This window comes from Sipha flava, unplaced genomic scaffold, assembly GCF_003268045.1.
Source record: "Sipha flava isolate LNK unplaced genomic scaffold, YSA_version1 327_pilon_pilon, whole genome shotgun sequence".
Taxonomy (NCBI): domain Eukaryota; kingdom Metazoa; phylum Arthropoda; class Insecta; order Hemiptera; family Aphididae; genus Sipha; species Sipha flava.
The window spans coordinates 206778-233317 of NW_020273015.1; the positions used below are offsets into that span (position 1 = coordinate 206778).

At 32.7% G+C, this 26540-nt stretch overlaps 1 protein-coding gene across 4 annotated transcripts in view; it reads right to left on the reverse strand.

Annotated features, from left to right (window-relative positions):
- Positions 1–269: 269 nt before the first annotated feature.
- Positions 270–26540, reverse strand: part of LOC112686873 (protein neuralized) — a 30437-nt gene continuing 4166 nt past the window's right edge. The window contains exons 1-6 of one of the 4 annotated variants that reach the window (XM_025559331.1): positions 7030–7515; positions 2766–3047; positions 1845–2103; positions 1315–1757; positions 728–1203; positions 270–650 (exon numbers count right to left, since the gene is read on the reverse strand). In XM_025559331.1, coding sequence (XP_025415116.1) covers positions 474–650; positions 728–1203; positions 1315–1757; positions 1845–2103; positions 2766–3047; positions 7030–7192 — 1800 coding nt within the window. In that variant the 5' untranslated portion in view covers positions 7193–7515 and the 3' untranslated portion in view covers positions 270–473. Of the gene's footprint in view, positions 654–727; positions 1204–1314; positions 1758–1844; positions 2104–2765; positions 3048–5895; positions 6060–7029; positions 7516–26540 lie in introns of those variants that run through there. The other 3 variants (XM_025559330.1, XM_025559333.1, XM_025559332.1) reach the window with 3 other exon arrangements.

Consider the following 26540-nt stretch of genomic DNA (forward strand, 5'->3'; position numbering starts at 1 on the left):
ATTTTCATTTCCCTTACATTTCAATAATTGACTAAATTTATCATACAATAATCATGTTTATATAACAATAACAAAAATAAAACTTAATTTTACAAAAGGCCAGTCTTCCCGGCTTACCACTGCGCACACTTGGTGCATACATTATCTTAAAATAGTTTTGAATAAAATCAGTCATTTATTTTTTTTATTCATTAAAAGTTATGGAAGATGTTATTACAATTTATTTACATAAAAAATTTACGTTTAAGAATATAAAGTTATAAAGGCATATAAATGTATTTCAATAAATTAATAATTAAATTATAGTACTATAAAATGAAAAAAACAATTTAATAACATACTATAATACTAAAAGTGACTGATAAAACTAGTTAGCATTTGTTTGATAATAGTTATTTACAAAAGTAGAAAGTTAAGAAAAAAATATTAAGTTAACAAAAATGCCTTAATAAAAAAATAACAGTAAACTAAAATTATTTATATATCTTAATCACATCCTTGATGACAGCACGGCAAATGGGACAACGGCCCAAACGTACCCATTGTTTCTTAGCACATTCATAGCACATACAGAGATGACCACATGTGTACAAAGCACAGTCAACTGCTCTTTCGAAACAAATTGAACATTCTCCTTCACCTGATGGTGACTGCTAAAAAGAATTATTATATTATTATTAATCTCATCTTATTTAGTAAGAATAGTATTTAGGGATTTAAATCTTACCTCTGGCAAGTGTGGTTGTTGGACAGGAGCAACTCTTGGCTGTATCTGTTGAATTGTGACAGATGGAGGTCTAGCAGACATTTGTTGTTGAATACTAGAACCCTGTGATAAGGCTGGTGATGGATGACACATTTGATTACTTTGAGCCGCAGGTAAGTTGACAATTAGAACAGTTCCACCATTTGCATCCGTGTTTACTTCAAGTATATTTGATCGGACCATAGGTTGTTGCGGAGTGTAACACATAGTTGGCGAGGCCGCCGAAACTGTTTCATAGGAAGTAGATGGTTGGGGAGAAGTTTGAACAATCACGTTAGGCGTGCAACCATTACTATTGGTCGGTGGAGACGTTATTTTCGACACGACAATTTGTGTGGTCGTTCCGTAAATGTCAAATACACCCCATAGCATTTGGGCATGATCTACACACATTAAGACGATGTCCGGATTTCCGTTTTTGCTACATAAGACTTCACCTGAAAATAAAACGCACATTGTAAAATCAACTAAACTCTGCAAGCTTGAGGGCGAAAAGCGACAACATTTGATTTACGTATATTTATATGACTAATGTCAATGATAATTACCATTGTTATTAATGGAGAATATGAGCACGTCTCCAGGTTGGGTATCTTCGGCTACATTTCTACTCATCACCCAGTACTCTCGTCGGTCTACCAGCTGGTTGGGATCGTCAGGTAGTTCCCCGATTCCGATGCTGTTAGGATCACAGCACGTGACACCAAATGAAAGACTTCCCACGTACAGCTGACTGGTCTTCGTGATTTGTACTAGGTATTTTTCACCAATCTGTAGTGGCCGTTTTGTGAACGTGTAACCTTGGAAGAAGGCAGTGGATAGCCTGGTCCCTACACACGGCACGCCATCTTTCGTACTGATCATCACATGCCGCCCTTTCCGTACCAAGCCCAACGGCTCCAAATTGTTTTCAGTTTGGTTCCGTAAGGCCAACGGGGCGGGGGACGACATGGTCACGGCTGACAGATGTGAAGTGATTTCTAAATCATCACTACAGGAGAAAAAAATATACCAGTTAATATCGGCAAAAAAAATATTTGAAATTGAAGAGAGAACGGGAAAAATAATAAAAAGTTACCTTCTGACGGCAGTTGTCCTGTTGTTTAGCTGCGGACGACAGTCGAGAAACTCGATAATAGTAGAATTGCCGTAAATATCCAACAACACCCAGAGCGGTGACCTAGTGTCGATGCCCTGCATAAATACCCCTTTGGATTGACCATCGATCCCGTAGTGCACGTCGCCACCGGAATCCACATAGAAGAACAACACGCTATCGAGAACAACATGACGTTCACCCAGCGCTTTCGCCCAGAATCCCGACTTGCTGGTCAGATCTAACAAACAAAAATAGAACAAAAATTAGTAAAATTTTATTTTTAGCTACTATCGGTAAGGGGCGTATTTAGATTATTTTTTGGTGGTTGGGGAATTTTCTCTAAAATAAATTTCGCAATTCAACAATTAAAAAAAAAAAATTAGAATTTTAGTAAACAATTTTTATTTTTATTTTATAATCATAATTATTTTTTTTTTAAAAAAAGAATTAAATAAAATACCCACATAATAATAAAAAATTAACAAAGGTAATAGTAATGAAACAATTTATATTGAATCAACCAAAATTGTGGAATATATAAATACGTACACTACATTATATAAATAATTTGAAACTTATATCACATATAACAATGATAATATGAGCTTCTACAATTTACATTGGGTAGATTAAAAACAGACAAAATTTTTTTCTGAAATTTCGAAGAACTGAGACCTCAAATTGAATGTCGCAGTTGCGAGTCAATTTACAAATACTTTAAGTTTTGATTTTAATTTTTAGTCACAAAAAATTTTTCCTTTTTACAAAACAAATTATAACAACTCATACTAATATTTTATCGTTTAAATATCGATAAATTAGCGTTCACAAAAAATTTAAAATATCCTATATATATATATATCTGAATTAATATAAAATGTATACGGCATCTTGGCTTACCAGGACAAGCGTATTTCGGCACTCTCTTCACATTCGAGGGGTCTTCGCTGGTAAACCCGAACCGGAGTACACCACTCCAGTTGTCAGATATCTCCAGGAACTTGATGTACACCTTTTCGTTGATGGCCACTGGCCGACTGCTGAACGCCACTCCTTTACAAAAACTGTCCACCCGTCTAGCGACGAATCCGTTCTTGTATAATCGGACATTATCGCCGTGAACGTTATGGAATCTCAAAGGTGGCAAATTCGGGTTGACAGTTCCGGCGCCTGATTTCGGTGCTATAAACAAAACGTAAGACCATTATATAGCAGACTGCTTCATATAATATACAATTCAACAATCGTACAAATAAATCAACAGCACTTGTATAGCACATAACAGCACATCTATAAATATAATATTATTTGCTGCATGTATTGGGTTAGAGTGTACGATAGGACAACTACATTTGAAACGTCGTGTAGTTTATTTCATTCATCGATTGTCACGGTCGATTTTCCCACGAGAAGGTTGTTAATAAAAATGTGTTTCATATATTATACATATAATATTATATAAATTTATTATCTGGAGAGTAACATTACGACTTGTGGACAATGCGCGCGATGGTCGGTTGTCTACGCGCACACGGTGGCTATGATGACTATTAAAAGCAGTCGTCGATGGCCGTGGGGTAGTCAAATGTGACATGTCATAAATGGAACAATGAGACAGGCGAAGGACCCATCGAGTATAATAACAATAATCATAAGACCCGAATAGTGGAAATTGAGTAGTGAACGTTTTTCAATTGGAGTTCTAAACCATTTTGTAATTTTATTTTAACAGGTTTGAATCGTATTTAATTACCTACATGATGATAATGTTATCGGAAAGCAGCACAACCATACAAACGAGGTATTAATCTACTTTTGAAATGTTAAAATAAACATAGTTTTAGAAATGTAAAGTCCGAAGACTTTTAAAATAACAACGGAGAAACCCGCTCATTGTATACAATTAAGAAATGTGAAGTCCGCTACTCATGTGTGTGGTTAAAATATTCAATTTTCTCTCGGTAGACCATGAACGGTATGTTTCGCATGTGTGGTTGCCAGGTGGTTGAACGTGCGTTAGTGATTCATATATCCGGTGGTTTGCAAGCAAGAGCGTAAAAAAAGGGTTATAAGTTTGTATATACGAATAAAAGGTGATCATAGAACATAATATTATTTATACATAATACGTTTTGAATGCGGCACGAGTACCGCAAAAACCAAAATAAAATAATACGAAAATGATTCGACGAAAGAAAAAAAAAAGAATCAGACAAATCGTTTCCAGTAGTAAAAAACGTACGGAAATGACAAAGACGACGACACGTTTCAATGCGTACAACGAAATATTATATCAGAATTGTCCAGCGGAAAATACGGATTCACGTAAATGACGTGCATATCAGAAAACACGCGTAACGGGAACTTTGACGAGTACACGTACACCGGTGGCACTATGATGTTACCATCAGCCACGTGGTTGTCACCGTGAATTATAAATGTATACCAGACGAACGTTTCGATTACTAAGTTTCATTGTTTGTGCGCGCGGCGGAAGACGAGGGGGAAAAAATAAAACACCTAAGTATACATTATTATTATTATTATAATATTACAAGAACGCCGAGGGGACACACGGCAAAAACGATCCGGTCTTGTGCACTAGAAAATTTCATATTACGATCGTGCGGCTTACGAGGGGGGGGGGCCCATTATGTTCGTGGCGCACGGTTTCCGGTGTACCGCCCAACCGCACGTCTCCCCCGCCTTACACCGCGGCGCACGAAGCCGACGTCTCTTCTTGCACACACGTCCGCCGGAAGTCCGAATTCGTAGAGCGCCAAAGATGATACGCGATACGCGCGGTGCGGTGTTGTTGAGGACGATAGCGTATTGCGTGAAAAGAGATTATTGTAATGATCGGCGGTCGTCCGAATCGGAGAACAATAATATAATAAGGACACAGTGAAAAACAATAAAAACTAAGCACCATAATGAAAAAGTAAAAATTAAATAAACCGAAAATCAGAGGTGTCGTAAAAGTGATTCGGAATATACTACAGGTAATATCCGTATATTTAACGGTGTCAGTGACACCATCAATCAAAAAATAAAATCGTGTCGATGTTTAAAATATCCCTAGCGTTTCCGTATGTCTAATTACCAGTAACTAGTAATTAACTGTCCTAAACGTTTCTTTTGTTCCCTCTCCACCAAAGTTTGTTATGTTACATTTAATAGTTATGATAGATGTACAAATATGTGATAAAAGTTTAAATCGCCTGACAGATGGGCATATTGGCATATTTTAAAACGTTTGCTTATCAACTGAAAATCTGATATGACGTCTTCCGGTCGAAAACCCCACAAGGCAAGGAAATTAGTTGAGTATACACCGGAATCGCGTTTGGCATACATATCGTATACCGGCTGATGTATAATAATGCAATCATGAATCGGAAGACGGCAGCGGTAGCCACGAGCGCGCGCGCGCGAGCGTCATCGTCGTCATACACGCATTTAAATGGATCACGTCGGCGAAGCCGCTTTTTGTGTATGCGTATCAGGCACAGGCGGTTACGAAAAAATAATAATAATAATAATAAACCGTGAGAACGGAATGATGTCACTACATATATTTTATATTATATTATATTATTATATACCGAGCGGTGAACGGCCAAAGCATACAGCATAAATACTCGGTTCACTTTAAATAATAAAGTTGTTCCTCTCTCTCTACTCATCGTCATTGTCGCGTGTGTATAAATAATATGAAATACAATAATAATGAGAAACGGACGAACAGATACTCTATACGGCGTTCGCCTATGATACGGTCTATTATGCACATGTAATCACCCAAGTACGCCCGCGAATACCTATAACATAGAATCCATGTATACACATACATCACAATAGTCTTAACATAAACATGTAATCAGTCTTATACGGACTAAGCTTTAAACATCAATGTGATACGTACGTGAATATATAGATTATTTATTATTATACTCCGGCTAGTGAGATGGTACATACTATTTCATACAAGCGCAATATACGAATCGACATAACAAACATAATGGCTTACCACCGCTATCCTCGTTTCCCATATCGGATTGTCGTGTCGTCTATCGTTCGGTAAAAGTCGTGTGCAGAACGAGCTTTAACTCGTAACAACGAGTCGTATATCACGTACGCATCCGCGGCAACGGTGGATTGTAAATCGTGCAACAATCATGGAAAAAACGATGCTGGGGGGAAGAGACGCGGTAAAAATATAACGGTTTTCGGCTGCGATGATGTCGAGGGGGTTCGGTGACCCGCGGTGCACGCACATTTAATACCCCACCGCCGTCGACCCTCGTGGGAACGCGGACCATCTGCAGTTATTTGCGGCGAACGCTTTACGCACTGCATTATATACATATGCATATATTGTCATACGCGGTATTCCCGCGGTGGTAGCCGACAAGGCCGTTAATCCTTCGCCCGGCAATGTTACCATCACCGCAACCGTCCCTGGGGGTGTATATCTGCACCGAGCTTAGGAACTCTCGACGGACAAGGGCGAAAAGTCGAGTAAAACTCTGTGGGGGCGGAATATATACGATTGAAATACGATCGTGACGAAGTGTATAATGCATAACACGACATGTCATTTTTGTTGCAGAGCAGACCACGCGCGTAAATAGATCATGGTGAGTGCCGACAGTGATGGAAACAACGTCGATCCCTCGGGGCACTTGTAAATTTGCGCGTATCAAATACGGTAATAATAATTAGTTGACTATACGAATCGTATACGAAATTTAAACGCGCCAACAATGGTCGGTTGACGGATCACGTTAATTTCGGTTAGTTTAAAAAAATAAAATTTAAGTCGGCCGGCGGAAACGTTTAAACGGACAGTTATTGTTGTTATTAATGACCAGACCGCCGACGTAAAACGCGACGATGGTAATTAACACGTAAGTGGCGCCGTCGTAATAAAGAGACTTGTGACCGGTTATTTTTCTATTATTATTATTGTATACTTATATTTTATACGTAAACGTATGTGATGACTCGATAATACATAATACGTATTAACACTACAGTATAATAGGATCATATGATGTGTGTGTGTATATATACGATCGAGAACGAACGATAAATTATAACATTACGCAGCGATGTAATCAAATACAGACGTTTAAACATGTTAAATTCGATAGGCACATACCTAAGCCGATTTTCTTTCGGATTTTCTTGAGCCCTTTCATTTTGAACTTGAGTGGCGCCAAGAAATGGTCGACGGTACACTGACACGGCGGTTCTGGGACTACCGCGACGGATCTGTTTGCAACGTCGCTACTGCAGTCGTTGGTGCCACCGATTACACCCATTTAACGGGATTTAATGCGAGCGCGCGATGATCTTTTATCAGACGAAGCACGGCAATCACGGTCGTCGTGCGGAAGTACAATAATTAAAAAAATATTATTGAGGAAGATGAATAGATATGGTATCACAATATTACGGTCAGTGCGCGAGTGTAAAATAATAATGAAAAAATATTACACGCGAGATAATGTTTATTACTTTGCACGACCTGCGGGTGGGCAACGACGACGAGGAGAGCGGAAGGCGTAGAGCAGCGAACACGACCAAACGTGATGGGCTCCGGAACGGAACTGATGAGCACAATCGGTGTGCCGTCGACCGCCCGCCGTAGTTTTCGATCGGCGAGGGCACGCGTCTCCGCGCTCCGTGTGCACACGCTACGGGTAGACATCTGCGCCCGTCACCGGTCGTGTGGTGGGGGGCAAGCACTCATGCAGGTGGTGCGGCAGCGGCACACGATACGCCTGCCGCTCGGTCGTATCCTCCGCCACCGCCGTAGCTTCCCGTCCGTGCGTGGCGCGTAAAATTATGGCAATACGACGTATAGCGTTTTCACCTGGTGCACGCGAATAATAGGAGGCGGCGGCGAAGACGTGCGTTCTCTAAAGAAGAAGACGAAGGAGGAAGAGAAGGAAGAGAAAGAAAAATTATGTTAATATGATAATAAAAGAATGGCACGAGAAGGAAGACGAACATTGAGCCCGCGCGAGACCGAAGCGTGCGTTTTTTGACCGAAACAATAAGACCGGTTGCGCAGTTGAATAAAAGAAAAAAGTCAAAATACACGTCATGTGCGTCTTATACGTGCACACACACACACACACACACACACAAAACTACCCCCCGGGGAAACTCTTGAGAAGAGATTGTAGTTTCTTAGGAGAACCTGCCGCTCAGAATGGCATTTACGTACCTATACTATGAAAGGACGACGGTGACTGGCTGTGCGTATCCTCCAGCGCAACAATCAGAACATTACTTTCGACGATATATGCGTTCCTGTTGATTTTCACAAAGAAACGGAGTCACAGGGCTGCAGGTTCATTCTTCTTGACAAAACTCAACCGAGAAGGTTTAATGGATTTCGACGAATAAATTAAAAATAAGAACACTCGAAAATAACTCCGAGAATAACAATATTATAAAATTATTATTTATTATATTAATAATCGTACCAATGTTTGTGTGGTAAATCTCCGACAATTAATCAATAATTACCGTTTCGGCCCTTCAAATTTCCAGTATTCGAACGATAATTAGTGCGAGTATACGGACAATGCGAGCATTCGAGGGCGACGGCATATGTAGTTAATAAATAATATTTCCCAAGACATGAACAAACGAGGACACATATAGACGAGTCGACATTAGTATCCATATAGACCACCCATTCGGTAATTTACAGTCTACTTGATTTTACGATCGAACTATATGCTGCTGCATTGTAACGACACACATTTTTTATTTGTTAAAATTTAAAAACCCATTTCTTTTTTAACACAATTTTTCTTATGCATGAATAAAATTATTATAAAACAATTTTATTAATTATAAATAGGGCTGGGATTTATATGTAATAAAAAACCAAAAATATGTACATATATATGTAATTAAAATTGCCAAAATATGTAGTATAAAATAAAAAATATGTTGTATAAAATAAAAATCATGTACTAAGAAAAATTTAAAAAATACCTACGTTAAAGTTTTAAATAAAAATACAATTCTAAATAATTTTTGATCATAATTGAAATACAATAAATTGATGTTTAATCAATTGTAAGGGAAACAATGACAAACCATATATTATTTTAAATTTTCAAAATGAAATGTACGGCGATTTGGTCTTAACACTGACTTATACCTACTAAAAGAGCATTCCACATCACAAGATGTTATCGGTGCATACTACATGGATGTTATTTCACTAGGTGAAAGATTGAGCTCCATCGTGTATTCATCCGCAATACCACAAAGAATGTTTCTTATACATTTAATGGTCTTCAGTCCCGAATTTTTGTTTAAAACGACGCTCATTTTATTCTTTAATAATTTTGCTGTTGGGCCCTCTGATTCATTAATTTTTGAAATTGATAAATCAATAATTTTTATGCTTTCACTCAACGAAATTTTGGTGTTTTCTAATTTTGAAATTGATTCATCCAAAAAACTAAAATTAGACACAATATATGATATAGCAGACTTTATATTAGGTCTCTCAAAAATTTCTTTTCCCTTGGAAATTGATGTTGCATGTTCAGAATCCAACATAGATACCATATTTTTAATTTCATCATAAAATTTGGAATAATAGTTTACGGCTTGTAACCATGTCCCCCACCTTGTTATAATTGGTTGTGGAGGAAGCGGAATGTTTGGATAGTTATTTTTGAATATTTCAATTTTACTTGGAGCTTTTAGAAATATTCGTTTCATTGTTGAAATTAATAAATCAACATCAGGGTATTGACATCTGACAGTTTCAGCTACTCGATGTAAGGCATGAGCCAAACAAGTTAAGTGAATCATTTTCGGATACAAAACTTCTAAAGCATTTGCCGCCTTAATCATATACAGAGCTGCATCTGTCACAAATAGTAAAACTTGTTCATGCTGTATGTTATTGGGCCAAATTATTTCCTATATGCATTATACACTTACAATTTGCCGAATACCATTATCGAAATATAAATGTAAAATATTACTAAACCACTGAAATTGTCAAAATTTACGAAGTTTGTAAATAAAAACGAAAATTGTACAAAGTATATAAAAATATGTATTTATGACGAAATATGTAAAAATATGTAAAATAAAATATGTCTTATTTTATTGCAAATCACGTGAAACGAATTTATCATTTGCAATAATTAATTTATCGTGTTTCACTAAAAATATGTATTTACGTACAAATCCCAGCCCTAATTATAAATAATATTTAAATCTAAAACATATTTATCGAACTAGTGGAATAAAAATATTTTACTGCATTTTATTTTTGAACAATAATCTAAAATTAAATTTTAAATACATACATACATATATATATTTATTAATTAGGTAATTGAAATAGTATAAAAATATGAAAACACTGTACAAAGTTAATTTATTATAACTCACACCTGTCATAAGAAAAACATTGAACATTTAAAAAAACAGTACATCTGGTTAAGATGACTGAAGAATTATTACAACATCGGACCTCATCATTATTACATATTACACCTGTTAATCTATCTTATCCTGTAGGAAATAATGATCAGAAAAAAATTCCACAGCGCTCTATAATATATGATTTTATATCCCACGGTCTGCGTGATCTCGTACCACAATAGAATTATTTCAGACATTTTAACTTTTTTTTTGTTTTAAGAAATAAACATTGTATATGCTACAGAGAATTTTAATTTGATGGAACTAAAAAAAAAGAAATTATTATCATCATCAATGACACTGTAAGAATATCTGATTGCGAGTAATCTATCAGAAAAAATTAAGTACAACTAAATATATTAATTTGTAAACAGTTCCCGAATGATTTTTGGAAACAAGACTAAATAAGACTCTAAAAAACTCTACTTATTAAAACATACAAATTACAGTAATAAAATGTTAACTTTAAAGAGAAATGTTGGTTAACGAAATATAATATGATGAATATGCATGAATTCAGCGCACTATGTTACGATATTATTTTATCTTAATACTATTAAAATGCACCATACATATGATTGGATAGATGAATAACTAAATCAATCATAATTATTAGTTTTTTATTATCAGCTTGTTTAATTGTTGCATTAAAATATATTATTGTTATATTTAAAATATATTTATAATGTCAATTTCTTTTTTATCATTTTACATTTAGAGATACAAAATTCATACAAGTAACCAAGTAACATAATTAGAATATGTGATAAATATTTGACTGGGAATTTAATAAAGTTGTATGGTTTTTTTTTAGTTTTAGTTTTGTAACAAGCCACAATTTTTTAAATAAATTGTAATAAATGAACAATGACTTTCAATACATTTATTTAATGAATTCTTATGGCCGTATGATTACCTTAATGACAAGTAGAAAACTATTCAGTAGTTAAAGGTTATAGTTTTATTCCATTTTTCTTTTCGGTAGATCGGTTAATCAGTCGATCACACGTAACGTCTGCAGTGCTGGTGCGTACGATTATCAAATAGGTATAGAATCTGTATAACAGATTATTAACATATTACGGTTCACGGCAAGGACAAATATTCTTATTGTTACGGTACATAAATGTGTATTATTTTTTCACACAATAATTGATGCAAAGCAAAATACAATCCGTTCACCATACCGACACGTATATCATACACGCATACACTGCAGTATAAATAGGTCGTCGGACAACAATAATATAATAATATGTAGGTTGTACTATGTAGCGGGTCTATACGTGGCGCGTACCTAATGATTCTTTCGAAGTAATAATGGCATCATGCACACACACACACACACACACCGCATACCACACACATAAATATATTCGCGATTGCGAAGGAAGAGGAGTTAAATCAGCCGTAGTCGTGCAGTAGTGCTGTTACACAAGCTACGTAATTGGGTAACCGAAAACCGACTTGTTGCGGCAATTTATGTATTAGATATAAGATGATCAACGCCCGTTTAGTTATATTATCATAGTGGTCGTAACAGGAGTAACCGACTCGCAGGCGACGGCGGCGGTACTCGACCTCGTACTTCCTGTTGGGGAGAAGCTACTGTAGTAGTATACTGGAACGAAGACGACGAGCGCAAAAGACTGTGAAATTTTTTACGGCCCGATAAATCACATCCGCCGGAAACAGTCACGGTGCGGTGCGGAAGGAATGGTGAGAGCCACGCTTGAAGAAATCGCGCGTCGGTGGCGGCGATCCCGCTTTTGGTTGTAATCCATTCGTCGCGATTTTCGCGCGCGATGCAACAATTATAACGACACAAACGACGGTCGGCGTGAAAACCGCGACCGCAACACACGTGATCGCAGGTAATGACAATAGACGAAGATGCCCCGATAAAACAAAACGGAAAAAACGATTTTCCATTCTATGGTCAAATGTTGGTCGAATGAATGAACGTTTGGTGGGTATAAAAAATACGCATCAAGTGAAACGAAAACAATTTTATTAGATCTGCCCAGATAATACGTAAATGTTCAAACTGCATCCGATCGGTATCGGTTTCACCTGAAATACAGGGAGGAGGAGAGGGGATGTGCAACAAAAACAATAGTAACGGTAGAAAATGATAATGTTGACGAAAGAAAAAAAAAAGTAAAACACGACGCCCGTTTAAATCGTCCGGTGAATGGGACCGGTGGTGCGCGGTGTAGTAGTAACGTAGAAACGTAGAATGTAATATTATACACAGCTTTATAGCGAAAGATAGGACTATACGGCGACGATGATCGTGGGAAACGGTAAAAATATTATCCCCGTCGACGGCATTCAGACGGCGGCAGTAGAAACTACTCTGCACCGGGACTGCACAACGTGCGTGTGCGATGTTTGGCGAGTGGATTCTCACGACGTTGACCGCGGGCGCGCGCGCACACACGTCTATTCACGCGCGCCTTTCCCCCGTCGCTGTACCGCGCGTCGCCGTAGTTATACGATCTACGGGGGCCCGTGGGGGAGGGGGATCGCGCGTCGATCGCCGATCGTGTGAATCCTTCGTGCAAAATCCTGTATAGGGGACAAGCATTGCTCGTTTATAAATTGACGTATGTGCACGGTGTTTGCGCACCACGCTGCGAGTAAATAACTGCACTGTTGTAGCGGCGGCGTTTCGGTTTTTCGCGAAGCGCGAGACAAAGACCGGCAATAAGATAATATACGTATGCGTGTACGACGGCATTCCGGTGCGACGGAGACACACAAAAATCGCGCAATGTTCGTCGCAGGAGTTCAAGTGGTCGTTTCGATTCGAATTAGAATACATTTTGTTTTTTCTTTTTTGACCATATCCGGTCTCGCGGATTGAACATAACGTTTGAACTTCCTGTTCCTCTTTTCTGGCATGACCACGTTTTTTTTTTTTACTTTTTATCCGAAAATATTAATCTACACCGAGCGATCTGCTAAATATATATAATATATATATATATATATATATATATATATATATATATATAAAACAAAATGGGTACCACCCGAAATTGTGGGTTACAATATAAACAAACACTTAGTTTTTATACAATACACGTATACCCCATGAAATAATATTGGTTTTCGTTAAAAGTTATTTTTTCTGGGAGGGAAGGCATTTTAACATCATGCGGTTGATTTTTATTTCCTATTCAACATTTCCTGAAATTAAGAAATTCGTCTAATATTATATTCTTATAATATAAACCTCCATATTCAATTGAATAAATACGCATTGCCTATATATAACACATATTATTAATGTGCAATTAAATTTTTAATTATATATATTATATATATTAAATTAATTAATATAATTAATTAAATATTTAAAAATATTTAGGGTTAATTATTTATTGTTAAACTCTAATATTTACGGCGATGTTAGAAACAATGTTTAAAATTAATAAAAATGATAACATTTAATACGCAATAATATAATTTTCTTTAAATTATTTTACTATTTAAATCTAGAAAATTAATGTAATTACTATCAATGAAATACTGATTTCGATACTTCAATATCATCCAACCACAATAGTTTAAAACGTGACGATATCATTATAATATATAAAACATCGTATTATTATTACAGAGTTTTACAGCGAATTACTGTTTCAACATTCTTATATTAGAGATGTTTTATACAAAAATAATCAAATGATGCGTGTTTGAGGTATATTCAACATAGTTTTAAGTACAGATATCACTTACAGATTGATATAACGTTCAGTGACATAAGATAAACATTTAATTTAAAAATTAGAATAATATTGTTCTTCAGTACATATTCAAATATATAGCAATAATAAAATAAACTGAAACCTATTATTTATTTTTATTGATATAATTATACACATAACAATTCATAGGAACAAAGAATAAAAATATATACTATTAAAACCAATATAAATTGTAGTTCGATAAAGTACATTTATCGTGTTTTTTTTTTTTTATTTAGCTATCAGTATAAATATTTAACTCAAGAATTACAAGTATAATTAAAATGTTAGTGAATATAATAATGATTACTTGAGAAATAATAATAATTAATTCTAGCATATTCTAGTACAATCCAAAATTAGTAAGTTTTTTTTTTTATAAAATGTCAACTCCGATTATAGGAAAAGCTTCATTTAAAATGTTTCATAATTTATTTTAGTACAACATTGTAAATTCTAACTTATAAAAATAAATAACGTGTAACAATATAATAATACGTTGTGCACTAGCAGCTCAATAACCATCGCTTACATCATAAGTGTTACTTTAATGATTAAAGTTTGTTTTAACTAAATATAAGACCGAAAATAAGATGTAAAATTATTAACCAGTTCAGTCAAAAGAATTTAGATAAATTAAATCTGTATAATATAACTAGTAAAACAACGTTAACATAAGTAAAATTACGAATACTACCCCAAGTATGTACATACTTGCTTTAATATCTCTGATGAAAGTATAATTAAAAATAAATTAAACCAACACCCTAGATACATTTTATATATACTGGGTTTACATTAAAAGTTATAATTTTAAACACTCCATCATTACGTTTGTAATAGGAATATTAATATTCATGTATTTATACAAACACCTTTTGGGATTAAGAGTTTAGTGGTGAGAAATAAAATTAAAACTAAATTATTATGAATATATTTAAAAGAACTATTTAATAGATTAAAATTACTTTTTATCGAGACTTTTGAGTAAGAGAACAGTTATTTTTTTTATTCTATGCTCTAGGGCTTTATTATTTAAACAAACCAAATTCTTTATAAATATATTTATATCTTTAACAATTGTATATGCTTTATATACCAAATAATAATACATAAATAATAAATTAATAAAATATTTACCTTCTTAATTAGATTTATGATATTTGCAAAATACATTGAAATATTAAAACTATATTTATTAATTATTTTTTTAATTTTTTTTTCGTTGTCATTACAATTAAATTATTTTTTAATAAAATAAAAGGCATTTATTTAAAATACATAAAAAAAAATGTAATTTATAATGTACATAAATGTTAAAGCTGCTCATTCATATGAAATATTTATGGAAATAAAATGCATTTATATTATAAAATAATATGTTTACTTATCAAATATAATATTCAATGTGTTTAATAAATTAGTAAACATATTATGCAAACCATGAGTATGCAATATTATAAAATCTTTACTAGACAAAAAAAACGTACAGTTTATTCAGTCAATTTATATTTTAAAATTCCTAATTTTAACGAATAAAAAGGTTAACGTTCAGTACACGCCCAATTAATAATATGTTAAAACATTTTACATATTTTAATAACATTTGTATGGAAAATATCGGGAAAAAAAAAAGATAAAAATGTAAACTAGTTGTAACTTGAACAAAATGTTTCCTCTTTATCTCACTAAACTCTACATAAGAATATTGAAAACTCTCACAGTATTTTTTAATAATTTGAATAACGTGAAAGCACGATTTGCGATAGCGTGGGAGCGATTAGCCTATAAACAATTCTGAGGCTGGTACGACTTGTTGTGTAAGGTAATAAATAAGGTAACCACTACCGTTTATTATTCACATTATACTTTAAGTAGTATAACTCATCTTAATGAAATATAATAGAAATAACAATTTTACTCACATAATATTAAGTATAATATTCTGAATTTTGATTATAATAAAAAAGTTATATAAACATATAAGCAAAATTAAAAGATTAGATAAATTTATTTTGTACTTTTTTTTAACTATAGACCTCCTACTATGCACTCTGGTAGGGATGCCTTCACTACAGTAAGTACATTTTGATAATTTTATCATTCTTCGTATGTGGATGTATAGGAATACTAAAAATATGACTACACTATTTTTTTTGCCCAACTGGAAGCAGCGAGAAGGGATCCCTATATAGTTCTACATGAGAAGTACAACATCTGGCGTCATACTACCATCGCCTCTCACGGGGGAGATCAGATGAAAAGCCTCTAAAAATGAATTGAACGACTAAAATAATTACGTGCACATGAAAAAAGTACCCCTACTAAGCAACTGTTGCTTGCACATGTTGGGGAGGAATAAACAATGAATTTGGTTACATACATCGTACTGGGAGAAGTTTCAAAATAAACTTGTTGTTCTAATATAAAAACCAACAGTGCAACACAATATCTTAAAGTAAAATTGATATTTTGATTTTACTATATAGTGAAAATATAGTATTTTCGTTGAAAATTTATTATTTGAAAACGATTAGGTTTATTTAAAATAATGAAATTTCATCAGTTTCTGAAAATAATTTGATAGAATAATACAGAGTAATATTTTTGCATTAACTTATATATATATATTATTAAATATTTAAATTAGTATTGTAAAAAAATAATTAATAGATATACTACGCATGTACGTTTAATACATTCTGTAGTTTATAATATTACACATATGATTCAATAATTAATTAAAATGTCTGTATTATTATATCCATTAATTTTATTTCAAAAACAAAAACATACGTTAAGCACGGCAGTTTGTGTATTTAATATATTTAACATTATTTTCGCATATATATCATTATGCAAGTCACCCTGATCGGTCATATTTCAAAGATCAGACGAAAACCGGTTGAACTACGTTACGTTTACCTAGGTCATATTATTTACTAACTATATTTTTAGTAATCAGTCTTTTTAGGTTTAAAATTACATATAATTAAATTATTTTATTTGCTAAATTATAGTCTAAATTCCACATTTGTGAGAACATTTATAAAATAAAAATTAAGTAATTGTATAATATTATAATGTAAAAAAAATGAGAACAGCCCAAAACAGTATTTTAACATAAATGAATACCTGCATTAATAAATTAATAATTATAATATTATAAAAGCAATTATTTAAATTATAGAATATTGAACACTTTTTAAAACTACAAATGAAAAATAACAATATATTAAATAGATAAATAACTATACAGTTAAATTGATATCAACTTTCTATAGAACTGAATATTTAAAATTAAAAGTATTAATATTATTTTAAATTAAGTATTAAATATGTACAGCTTATATGGGTACTTATCTGTTAAAGAGATCAACAATAAGACCGATTAATTAACTGACTATTAAGGAATTCAATTTATGAGAATTTTTATAATATGAATTAAAATATAATACGATTGAATTAAAATACGTATATTATTATCTAAACTCAAAGGTACACAATTTAAATTATTTATTTATAATTAATAATGGGCTATGATAAATTACTATTATTCCCAATTACTAACAATTGCATAAGTATTATTTTTGTTTTTAAATTGTGATAACTGATTTCAAATTAAAAATAGAGAATATCAAGCTAAGCTAAGCAAACATTTTAAATGAGAAATTTATCATTTATAAGCTGTGCCAAAATAACTCCCAGTAAAAAATTATAATACTAAGTTTGATAAAACAGAATTAAAATGCGTTTGTACGGGTGTGTAAGTACAAGAAATCATTTAACTACAAAAAAAAAAATCGAATTCAACGTGAAAAAAACCGGCAAGGAATGTCATTCACGATTTCATTTGAGGACAAAACAATATGAAATTACTAAAAAAAAAAAAAAAACGTGGGCCGGAAACGTTGGACGTAATATTTTTAACAACGACAGTGAAGAACGCACATACTCGAGGTGAAATATAAAAAATAAAAATTTAATAGCCATAGTGCACTTCTGCGCGCCGGACACTTGTTGTCCAGCGGACGTCGTCGCAGTGGTCGCATCGAAATGATGTAGAGGGGAATAAAAAACAGAACCATCGAAACACATCAAACCACTCAACCCTATCCCGTGGCCACGGCATGTAATATAAATATAATATCATAATAGCGTTTGATTTCGTGACACGTTCTCTTTCGACACAATATGCATAGTATACGAGTATACATATTATTTATAATATAACACGATAGGTGCGCGTAATACAATGGTGGCACGCGCGAACGTGCTGTACACAGAGACGCAGCAGACGTCCTACTTGGAAAATATAAAACGAAACGCGTGCAAAACCGCAAAAGGGTTGAGACGAGGAGAATTCTCGATAACACGCATTATTATTATTATTATTATTATTACTATTATTATCGAATAATATCAGTGGCGATCCGAAAGCGAATAACGAGCGGCCGAAGCAGATGCTCGTCGCTGGGCGATTTGCGGAAAGCGCGGTCGGGCTCGCGCGCGCGTCAGATACAAGTATGGAAAACAACTGGCCTCCCCGTCTGGTGCATTCGGTAATTATACGGTGTACACGAAACGCGGTATAAGAATCCAATAACAGCCGCCCGGCGACGTACACGGTGGCGGCCCGAGCACAGGCGACAGCTGCTAGCTGCCGTTCGTCGTCGCCACTGCCGTCGTCGGTTTATGTGCGCACGTTAATAGTACAGCATGCGATATTATACGGGCAGCGGCAGCAGCGGCGGCGGGGACGGAGAGCCCGCGGGGGTATGGGCACGCGTATCGACGGTCCCGGTCGCGTGCCTGGTGTTTCCCGCATCTGCCCTCCCGACACTAAACACCGCCCGTTCGGTGTCACCTGGTGCGTAGAGCTATACATGTGCACCGGTTTACGTACGTACACGCATACATATACATGTACACACACGCACTCGCATTAATACATACGAACACACGCGCAGTCAGCTGTTCCTTTTGTACAAACATTATAAATAATTTTGTACGCGCCAGCAGAAGAGAGTCGACGAGGCAGAGGTCGGGTCCCCGTCCCATCGTCCGCTGCAGGACACAGATTCACACGATTGCGCAACAATAGAGAACAGAGTCTTTGCCCCAAGACGAGCGCGCACCGTTATCGTGCCGACAGGATTCTCTGTGTTATATGAGGTACGAGGTCCCTCGAACCATATGATCGACAAAGAAACTGCGTTTCGCGTAACAGCTGATCGACAATGGCTTTTCATATCGCAGTTTAATGTGCTGAAAAAAAAACGCGTCGTTTCCAAACCGAGAAGTATTTTCGTGAGATCCTATACACCCCAGTACCTATAAAACGCACATATTTCAACGCGTGCACCGATAAATGCTCATCAGATCCGAGCTGTGGTTTTGGGGAACAAGCGTTTGGTTTTTGTATTCAAAACCACAGGTCTTATTTCGGAGAAAACAACATGTGCGAAAAACCTCGCAACGCTATTGATCCCGTCGTATCGATATACATCTGAAGAAATTTTCGCGGTTTCCAAGTCTGATCTTGATTCAGAAAGTATTGTGCTTATACATATACAACGGGAACTTTCCTGGCAATTGTTATTACACATGCCATTATACTTATATGACAGGATTTTCAATACGCGAAAGGGTATTGTAAGGATTACAATAAAACCTTCGGGTCGCATCGATATTCGTATAATCGTGTATAAGAATAAGGTTGTTGCCCCGATTACGAACGGGTGTTATAGTAAAGGGTTATGTAGAGTATTGGGGGATCAATAATGCACCCGGAGTTGAAGTGAACTAACATAGTAACATATTTGGCGCCATTTTTGATTTGGTAGAAAAAAGGTGCTGTATTGAAATTATTTTCACAATAAAATGATGGGGTAAAGATTATCAAAAACCACATCAAAAAATGTAATGAAAAGGTCAAATCCATATTAATTTTTTCATTCGTATAGGTCGTAATAAAAAATCTAATGTAAAAAATTACAATATTTATAATTTCTCAAATACTATATATCTATACTATACATCTTATAATTTATAAAAATGTATATATATATATATATATATATATAATTTTTTACACCTACTACTTCGATTATAAAATAATTTTTTGAGTTTGTCACTATAAACAACCTGTTGGATAGGTAGTCCACTTTATATTTATTCGTAAAAAAGTTGTTTTCCCTACCACGGTTTACAAAAATTAATTTGAATATTAATTTTGATCACACTGAATAATTGGAAGTAGTCAACTACGATATTTTTCGTTTCAGGTTTCGATATTTCAGTACCTTAACAATTAGTCTAATCTGTTACCGTTGAATAAGATTACTACATATCAATTATAATATTATATTATAATTTTTTAACGAATTATATGAATGATATTAAAAACGTAAAATTGGATTAGGAAATAAATAGTGTCAGTCAACAGTACAAAAAAAAAAAATACAAATAGTGCAACCATATAATCAATAGCTGACAATTTTGATTTAAGTCAAAGCCGGCACATACATTTTTCCCCTACGTATATTTCTGGTTCATATTTTGGTCTAGTTGACGCTAGCTAGAAAACATATGAGAAACCATAGCCTAAATATAAACCCATAACACCAATAACATTAAATAATATTAAATTGTGGTGTTACAACTATCTGCAGCTCATTGTCCGATATATGAACATCTATAAATATACAGACTAAATACTGAAGACACTACCTACTATTGTCAATTCATAATATTTAATTTAAGTAATAATTAAATTGATCATAGTATAAATACAATACGTATTATTACACAATATTCACACACAAGTAATATAATAATTTTTATATATTCAAGTACAATGAAAGACATTCTTTTTGGACTAACATATTATAATTATTTTATTTTTTTATTGAAATAGTGAACAATGGATTCTGTATGTAATCTAACATTCCATAGATAATTTTTGACGAAATATCATCAAAAGACAATTATTATTACTAAATTTAATACATCTCCCACGTTTTGGTAAAATCATAATAATTTTAATATTTAATCATCATAAAAACAAGGACTACAATGGAAGTGTTTTAGAAAATTAGTACATATCTAAGATGTATACATATACAAGAGTATCATACTAATGCATTAGTTTACTATTTAATTTTATAAATAAAAATATATATAATTATTTATTATATACAATAAATTACATTCAAGATAGACAAGTTATTTTTAATGAAAGATTAGACTAGTTCAATTTTTAAACATATACCCAAATGTTCAATTCGAGTAAGATTGATTTTTATAATTCTAAATCTATAAGGTACAAGTGTAAGTTTAATTAATACAATATCTCAAGCATGGATCTTAAACATATACATTCTATATCAGTAAATACAGTATTATTATATGCGTCGGTACTTTTATATTCCTCGCCAGTCAATTATTAAAGTTAGTATAAACCTGCACATGTTCGTGCACAAGTCTCCAGGTTGTTACATCAAAAGCGTGACTGAGAACACTAAAAACCGGAATATTCATCTATAAAAAATGTTTTCTTATTTAATCATTTAAGCAGGACCGTGACGACGAGTATATAGCTTGTTATGTAACGTATTAATTAAAAGCAATTTCATAAACTATATTTTTGTTAAAACAAATGGACGATAGATGGTATGACTATTATCTTAAAAACTCAGCTTTATAACATAATTGTTCTTTTGGGCGGCAATCATAAACCGGAACTTACCTGTCGAGTTATACAACAACCCCCTTCCCATTTCAAAGAAAGAGGGGATTTTTTCGTCGAAATCCTGTTCCGGTTGACGGGTCCCTTCGCGTTTATATGGGCTTCAGGCATTACGATAAATAGAACAGCTGCAACACGCATACTGCAAACGGCCCCTTTTGGATTTTATTGCTCTAAACAGGATTTTTTTTTCTTTTCACTCTACTAGAGGATAAGATAAAAGCAAAATGTGGATGCCTACTGCAGACACAGAAAAAATTAAAAACTTGGGTGAAAACAAAAAAAAAACTTGCTACTAAATACTAATTTACAATACAAATTTTCATTTAAATAATAATACAGTACGTAAAATTAAATAATCGTCATACTAATTTGGATTATGAACAAAATGAGGGTTTTTGTTTTCACAAGCCTTATATTTGCGATAAAAAAATTCTAATTATAATCTTTAACCATCTAATAAAGGTAATGTAATAAGTAGGGCTAGGATTTATATGCAATAAAAAATGTTATAATATACATTTTATTTACTAAAATTTAACAAAATATGCAAAAACAAATATTTATTATTTCTAGAATTATTATTTATCATAACTTGTAATTATAACATTAAATATTAGTTTATCTTAATATAGTTAATAAGTTGTACTAATGAAATTAAATACTTCTATACTGTCTCACGATATAAGTACTAGATATATGTCAGACACTTAACATTTAAATCCAGGCCAAGTCGGGCTTTTTTTTAAACGAAACATTTATTCCGGGCCGGGCTTTTAAATTTTTAAATCAATTACGGTCCGGGTCAGGTTTTTTTAAAATGAAAAAAACTTGTACAAAAATTCAATTTTAGTAATAAAATATTCATTAGGGCTTTGAAAAATATCTTGAAGGTATTAGGCCCGTTTCACAGACGAACATTCATACATGGCGTATTTTAAATTACATTGTTTAAGTTCATACGCGCCGATCGCAAAAAACCTACGCGACCTTGTCAGTTCGGCGCATATGAACTTAAATATTGTAATTCAAAAACGTGGCAGACAATACGCGCAGCTATGAATCAAGCCTTATACGTCATCAGAAAATCCGTAATAGACCGGGCCTAACATGTTTAGCCCGTTCAGACCTCTAATAAGTACGTCGTTAAATAATATATGGATAATTATATCAGTCGTCCAACCAAGATAAGATTATATATGTAGTATATTTACGACTAATCGAAAAATTAAAGTTCGTTAAATAAATACCATTTAAAATTTACAATATTATAAAAACTAGAAAATTTAAATTTAAAAATTAACTAAATTATCAAGATTCTTAAATATCTATAATCATGCAATTATGTGCATTATATTCAAAATATGCAAAATTATGCAAAAAAAAAAAACACGGTTCTCTTTAAATCAACAAAAAGCGAAATCCTGGACATACTGACAACCAATTAATTTGGATTTGAGGAAAAAAACATGCAAATACATACAATACTAGTCCTAGTAATGAGCTATAAAAAAATGTAAGTACGTTGTCATAGTTTTTTTGGTGTATCTATATAAATACTTTATAAGTTAACATAGTATGGATAAAATTGACAGTCTGACAATCATGGTATCTCTAATCATGATACTATCTCAGATTCTAATCAATAATTTTATATACTCATTGAAAAGTTTATACTTTAAACATGTATTATTAGTTAATGAAACTATAATGCAAGTACAAATGTATTAAAAAAATGCATGAAAACATATGTTTAAAGAGCCAAGTTAGAAAAACTGACTATTCTGCTCCATAAATAAATGGAGCAGAGTAGGCAGAATAATAAATAATTAAAATTAGGAACTTTATAACTAATCGATAAAAATAATAAGTTTATAATATAATTAGAATTTAAATACTTCTCTAAAGAGTTCAATTAATTTAGATTTTAAATACACACAAAATTTGTCTCAGTTAAAGATTAATTTAATTTGCATTTATTTTTATCAATAATTGCTAATTTTTTTTCTGCCCACGTGAAAAAAAAAAGATAAAATATAGATAATCAGTATATTATACTGGGCAGTATTGCAAACTACAATAAATAACTCTTGGTTGAATGATTTGAAATTTTCCTCACGATAAACTTCAGAGCAATAAAATAGGTTAAAATATTAAACTCCTAATTAAAATCCGGCATTTTTGATACACTTTCACCATAAAAGACAAAAATAGTAAGTCAATTTTCCAAAATTTATATTAGTAAAATAATGTTATTTCAACATTATTTAATTGTTTTTGATCAGTGATAATGATAATTTCGTGGGGTTTCTGATACATAATAATCATACTCGAAACAATTAAATAACTTAATACACAAATTATCATCAAAACTCAATTTATGTAAACATGTTCGTTATTATACATAAAAATATGTAGTACAACACGTACAATTTTTAAATGGCACATTTTGGTAAATGATATAAAAATCGTTGAACGATATAGATTACAAAAAGCCACTTAAAATATTAGAGCAGATGTACACCCGCATAAAACTGACCATCGGTTGACCAGTTTCTAAATTCATTGAGGTAGGGCCACTTTAGGGTCATTATCATAATAAATGAACAATAATTTTCATCGTAGAATACGTTCCCACAAAAGTCTACCTTATGTTAGACCACTGGGCAGTAGTGGTCAATATGTACAGATGAAAATGAACATTTGGTTGATTTTAATTCAATATGCATGATAAAATTGTATTTATAAATTATAATAGTCGACGTGCACATTAGACCGTATGATATGATACGTTATTGATTCTTCAGAATATAATATAGCCGATAGAATACAATAACGTATAGTACTTATAATACCTACTTCACAAATAATAAATAAAATTAAACATGAAGTAATGTCGTATGTCCATATTAAATGCATTAATAATAATATTCATTATATTAGCGATTCCCAAAGTGTATTCTAAGGAACCTAATGGTTCAGTGGAAAAATCTCAAAGGCTCCGCAAGATCAATGTGAATAATGAGAATAAATAGTAACTGTAATAAATAATAATCATGAACAAAGAGGATTTTAAGGTATGTGAGGTCGGATACTTTTCGGAGATATAAAATATCGGAGATTTTTCAATACATAAATTATGATACATACCAGGGTACATATATTTTTTAACACATACATTATTATTATTAGCTATAATAAACCTAATAACTTTATCAATAGAAAATAAATCCTTGTTTTAATTTTTTACTCAAAACTTTGTTCTTTAATAAACTTTTAAATTGTACAATATTATGAATAGTAATTTATCTAAATTATATGGAGTCCATTTTTACATTCAAAATTTGTTACGATTTATTTAAATCCTATTCACCCATGTCATATGCGGACATAAACATCTGTTTTTCTTGTCATCGATAAAATTGCAGCATTTTTATAAAAAAACTAATTTTAATATTTTTCATTCCATATTTATTTTATATTAAAAAAAGTAAAACGTAAAATTTAGATATTTTGTTAACATAATGTAATTTTTGTAAAATTGAAGCCCTTAAAATCCCTAGATTCCCGGTCAAAGCATCATGCCTTTAAATAACACTGATCACAGACTATTTTTAAAACAATTTTTGAATTATAGGTTATTAACTAATAATTGAAAAATTGAGGTTGACTTGGATTAAGATACATAGAGGTACTACGAAACACACATTATTTCTCAAAGATTTGTAAAAATTTGGAAACCGCTGCATTTTATAGTCCTTAAATTATATACACTGAAAAGTAATATTGCATTAACAGCTCATAATAGTAAAAGAGCATTAATCAAAATATTTGTTGTTGACCTACAGCTAAGACAATTCAAATCGAAAAACCAAATAAATAATTACCGATAACTCGAATGAAGACTATAATAATCACTGTTAACTGTAATTTTACTGTATAATTTAAATATAATAGAAATAATTGGCCATACTTGTAAAATCCAGCAGATTCTATTTTAAGTGTAAATCATATAAAATTATTTCAATTCAATATTATTCAGTATAATCTCAGTGTTAAAATTAAGAAAACATATTAAGGCTAGGTTCACATGGACGCGCGTGCACGCGCGTCGGTTGATCGCACGTATTTAGATATACTGGTCGCAAAATAATACCGGATTCACACTGTTGCAATTTTTTGTATGCTTTTTCCCGCATGCTTATTTTTACTCGTGCAAGAACTAAACTGAACAAATGTGAACGCTGATAATACGCATGCAAGTTCTTGCCTGCTCAAACTTGCATGCAGTCCAACATGTCGGACAGAATTTGTATGCAATTAGGTAATTGTATGCCAGTTTATTCTCGAACACGAATAGTTAACCGCATGATCAATGTGATTGTTTTATGAACTTTTAACATTTTTTTAATAATAATAATAATAATATTAATACAATTATTAATATAAATTATTTTATTATATTTTATAAGCTTCTTGCTTCTTTTTTAAGATTTTTTATATGAAGCATATCATAAACAATAATTACCCCTTTTTTTGTTGGATTCATTTAATGTTCTCGTTAAAAATTTTAAAAAAAAAACAGTATTTCTACTCGCGATCAGATCACTTTTTAACAGTGAGGTAAGGGGTTGTAACCCCCCTCCGAAATTTTCTCCGATGTCTAGGTTAAAATTTACAAATTTTACAAGT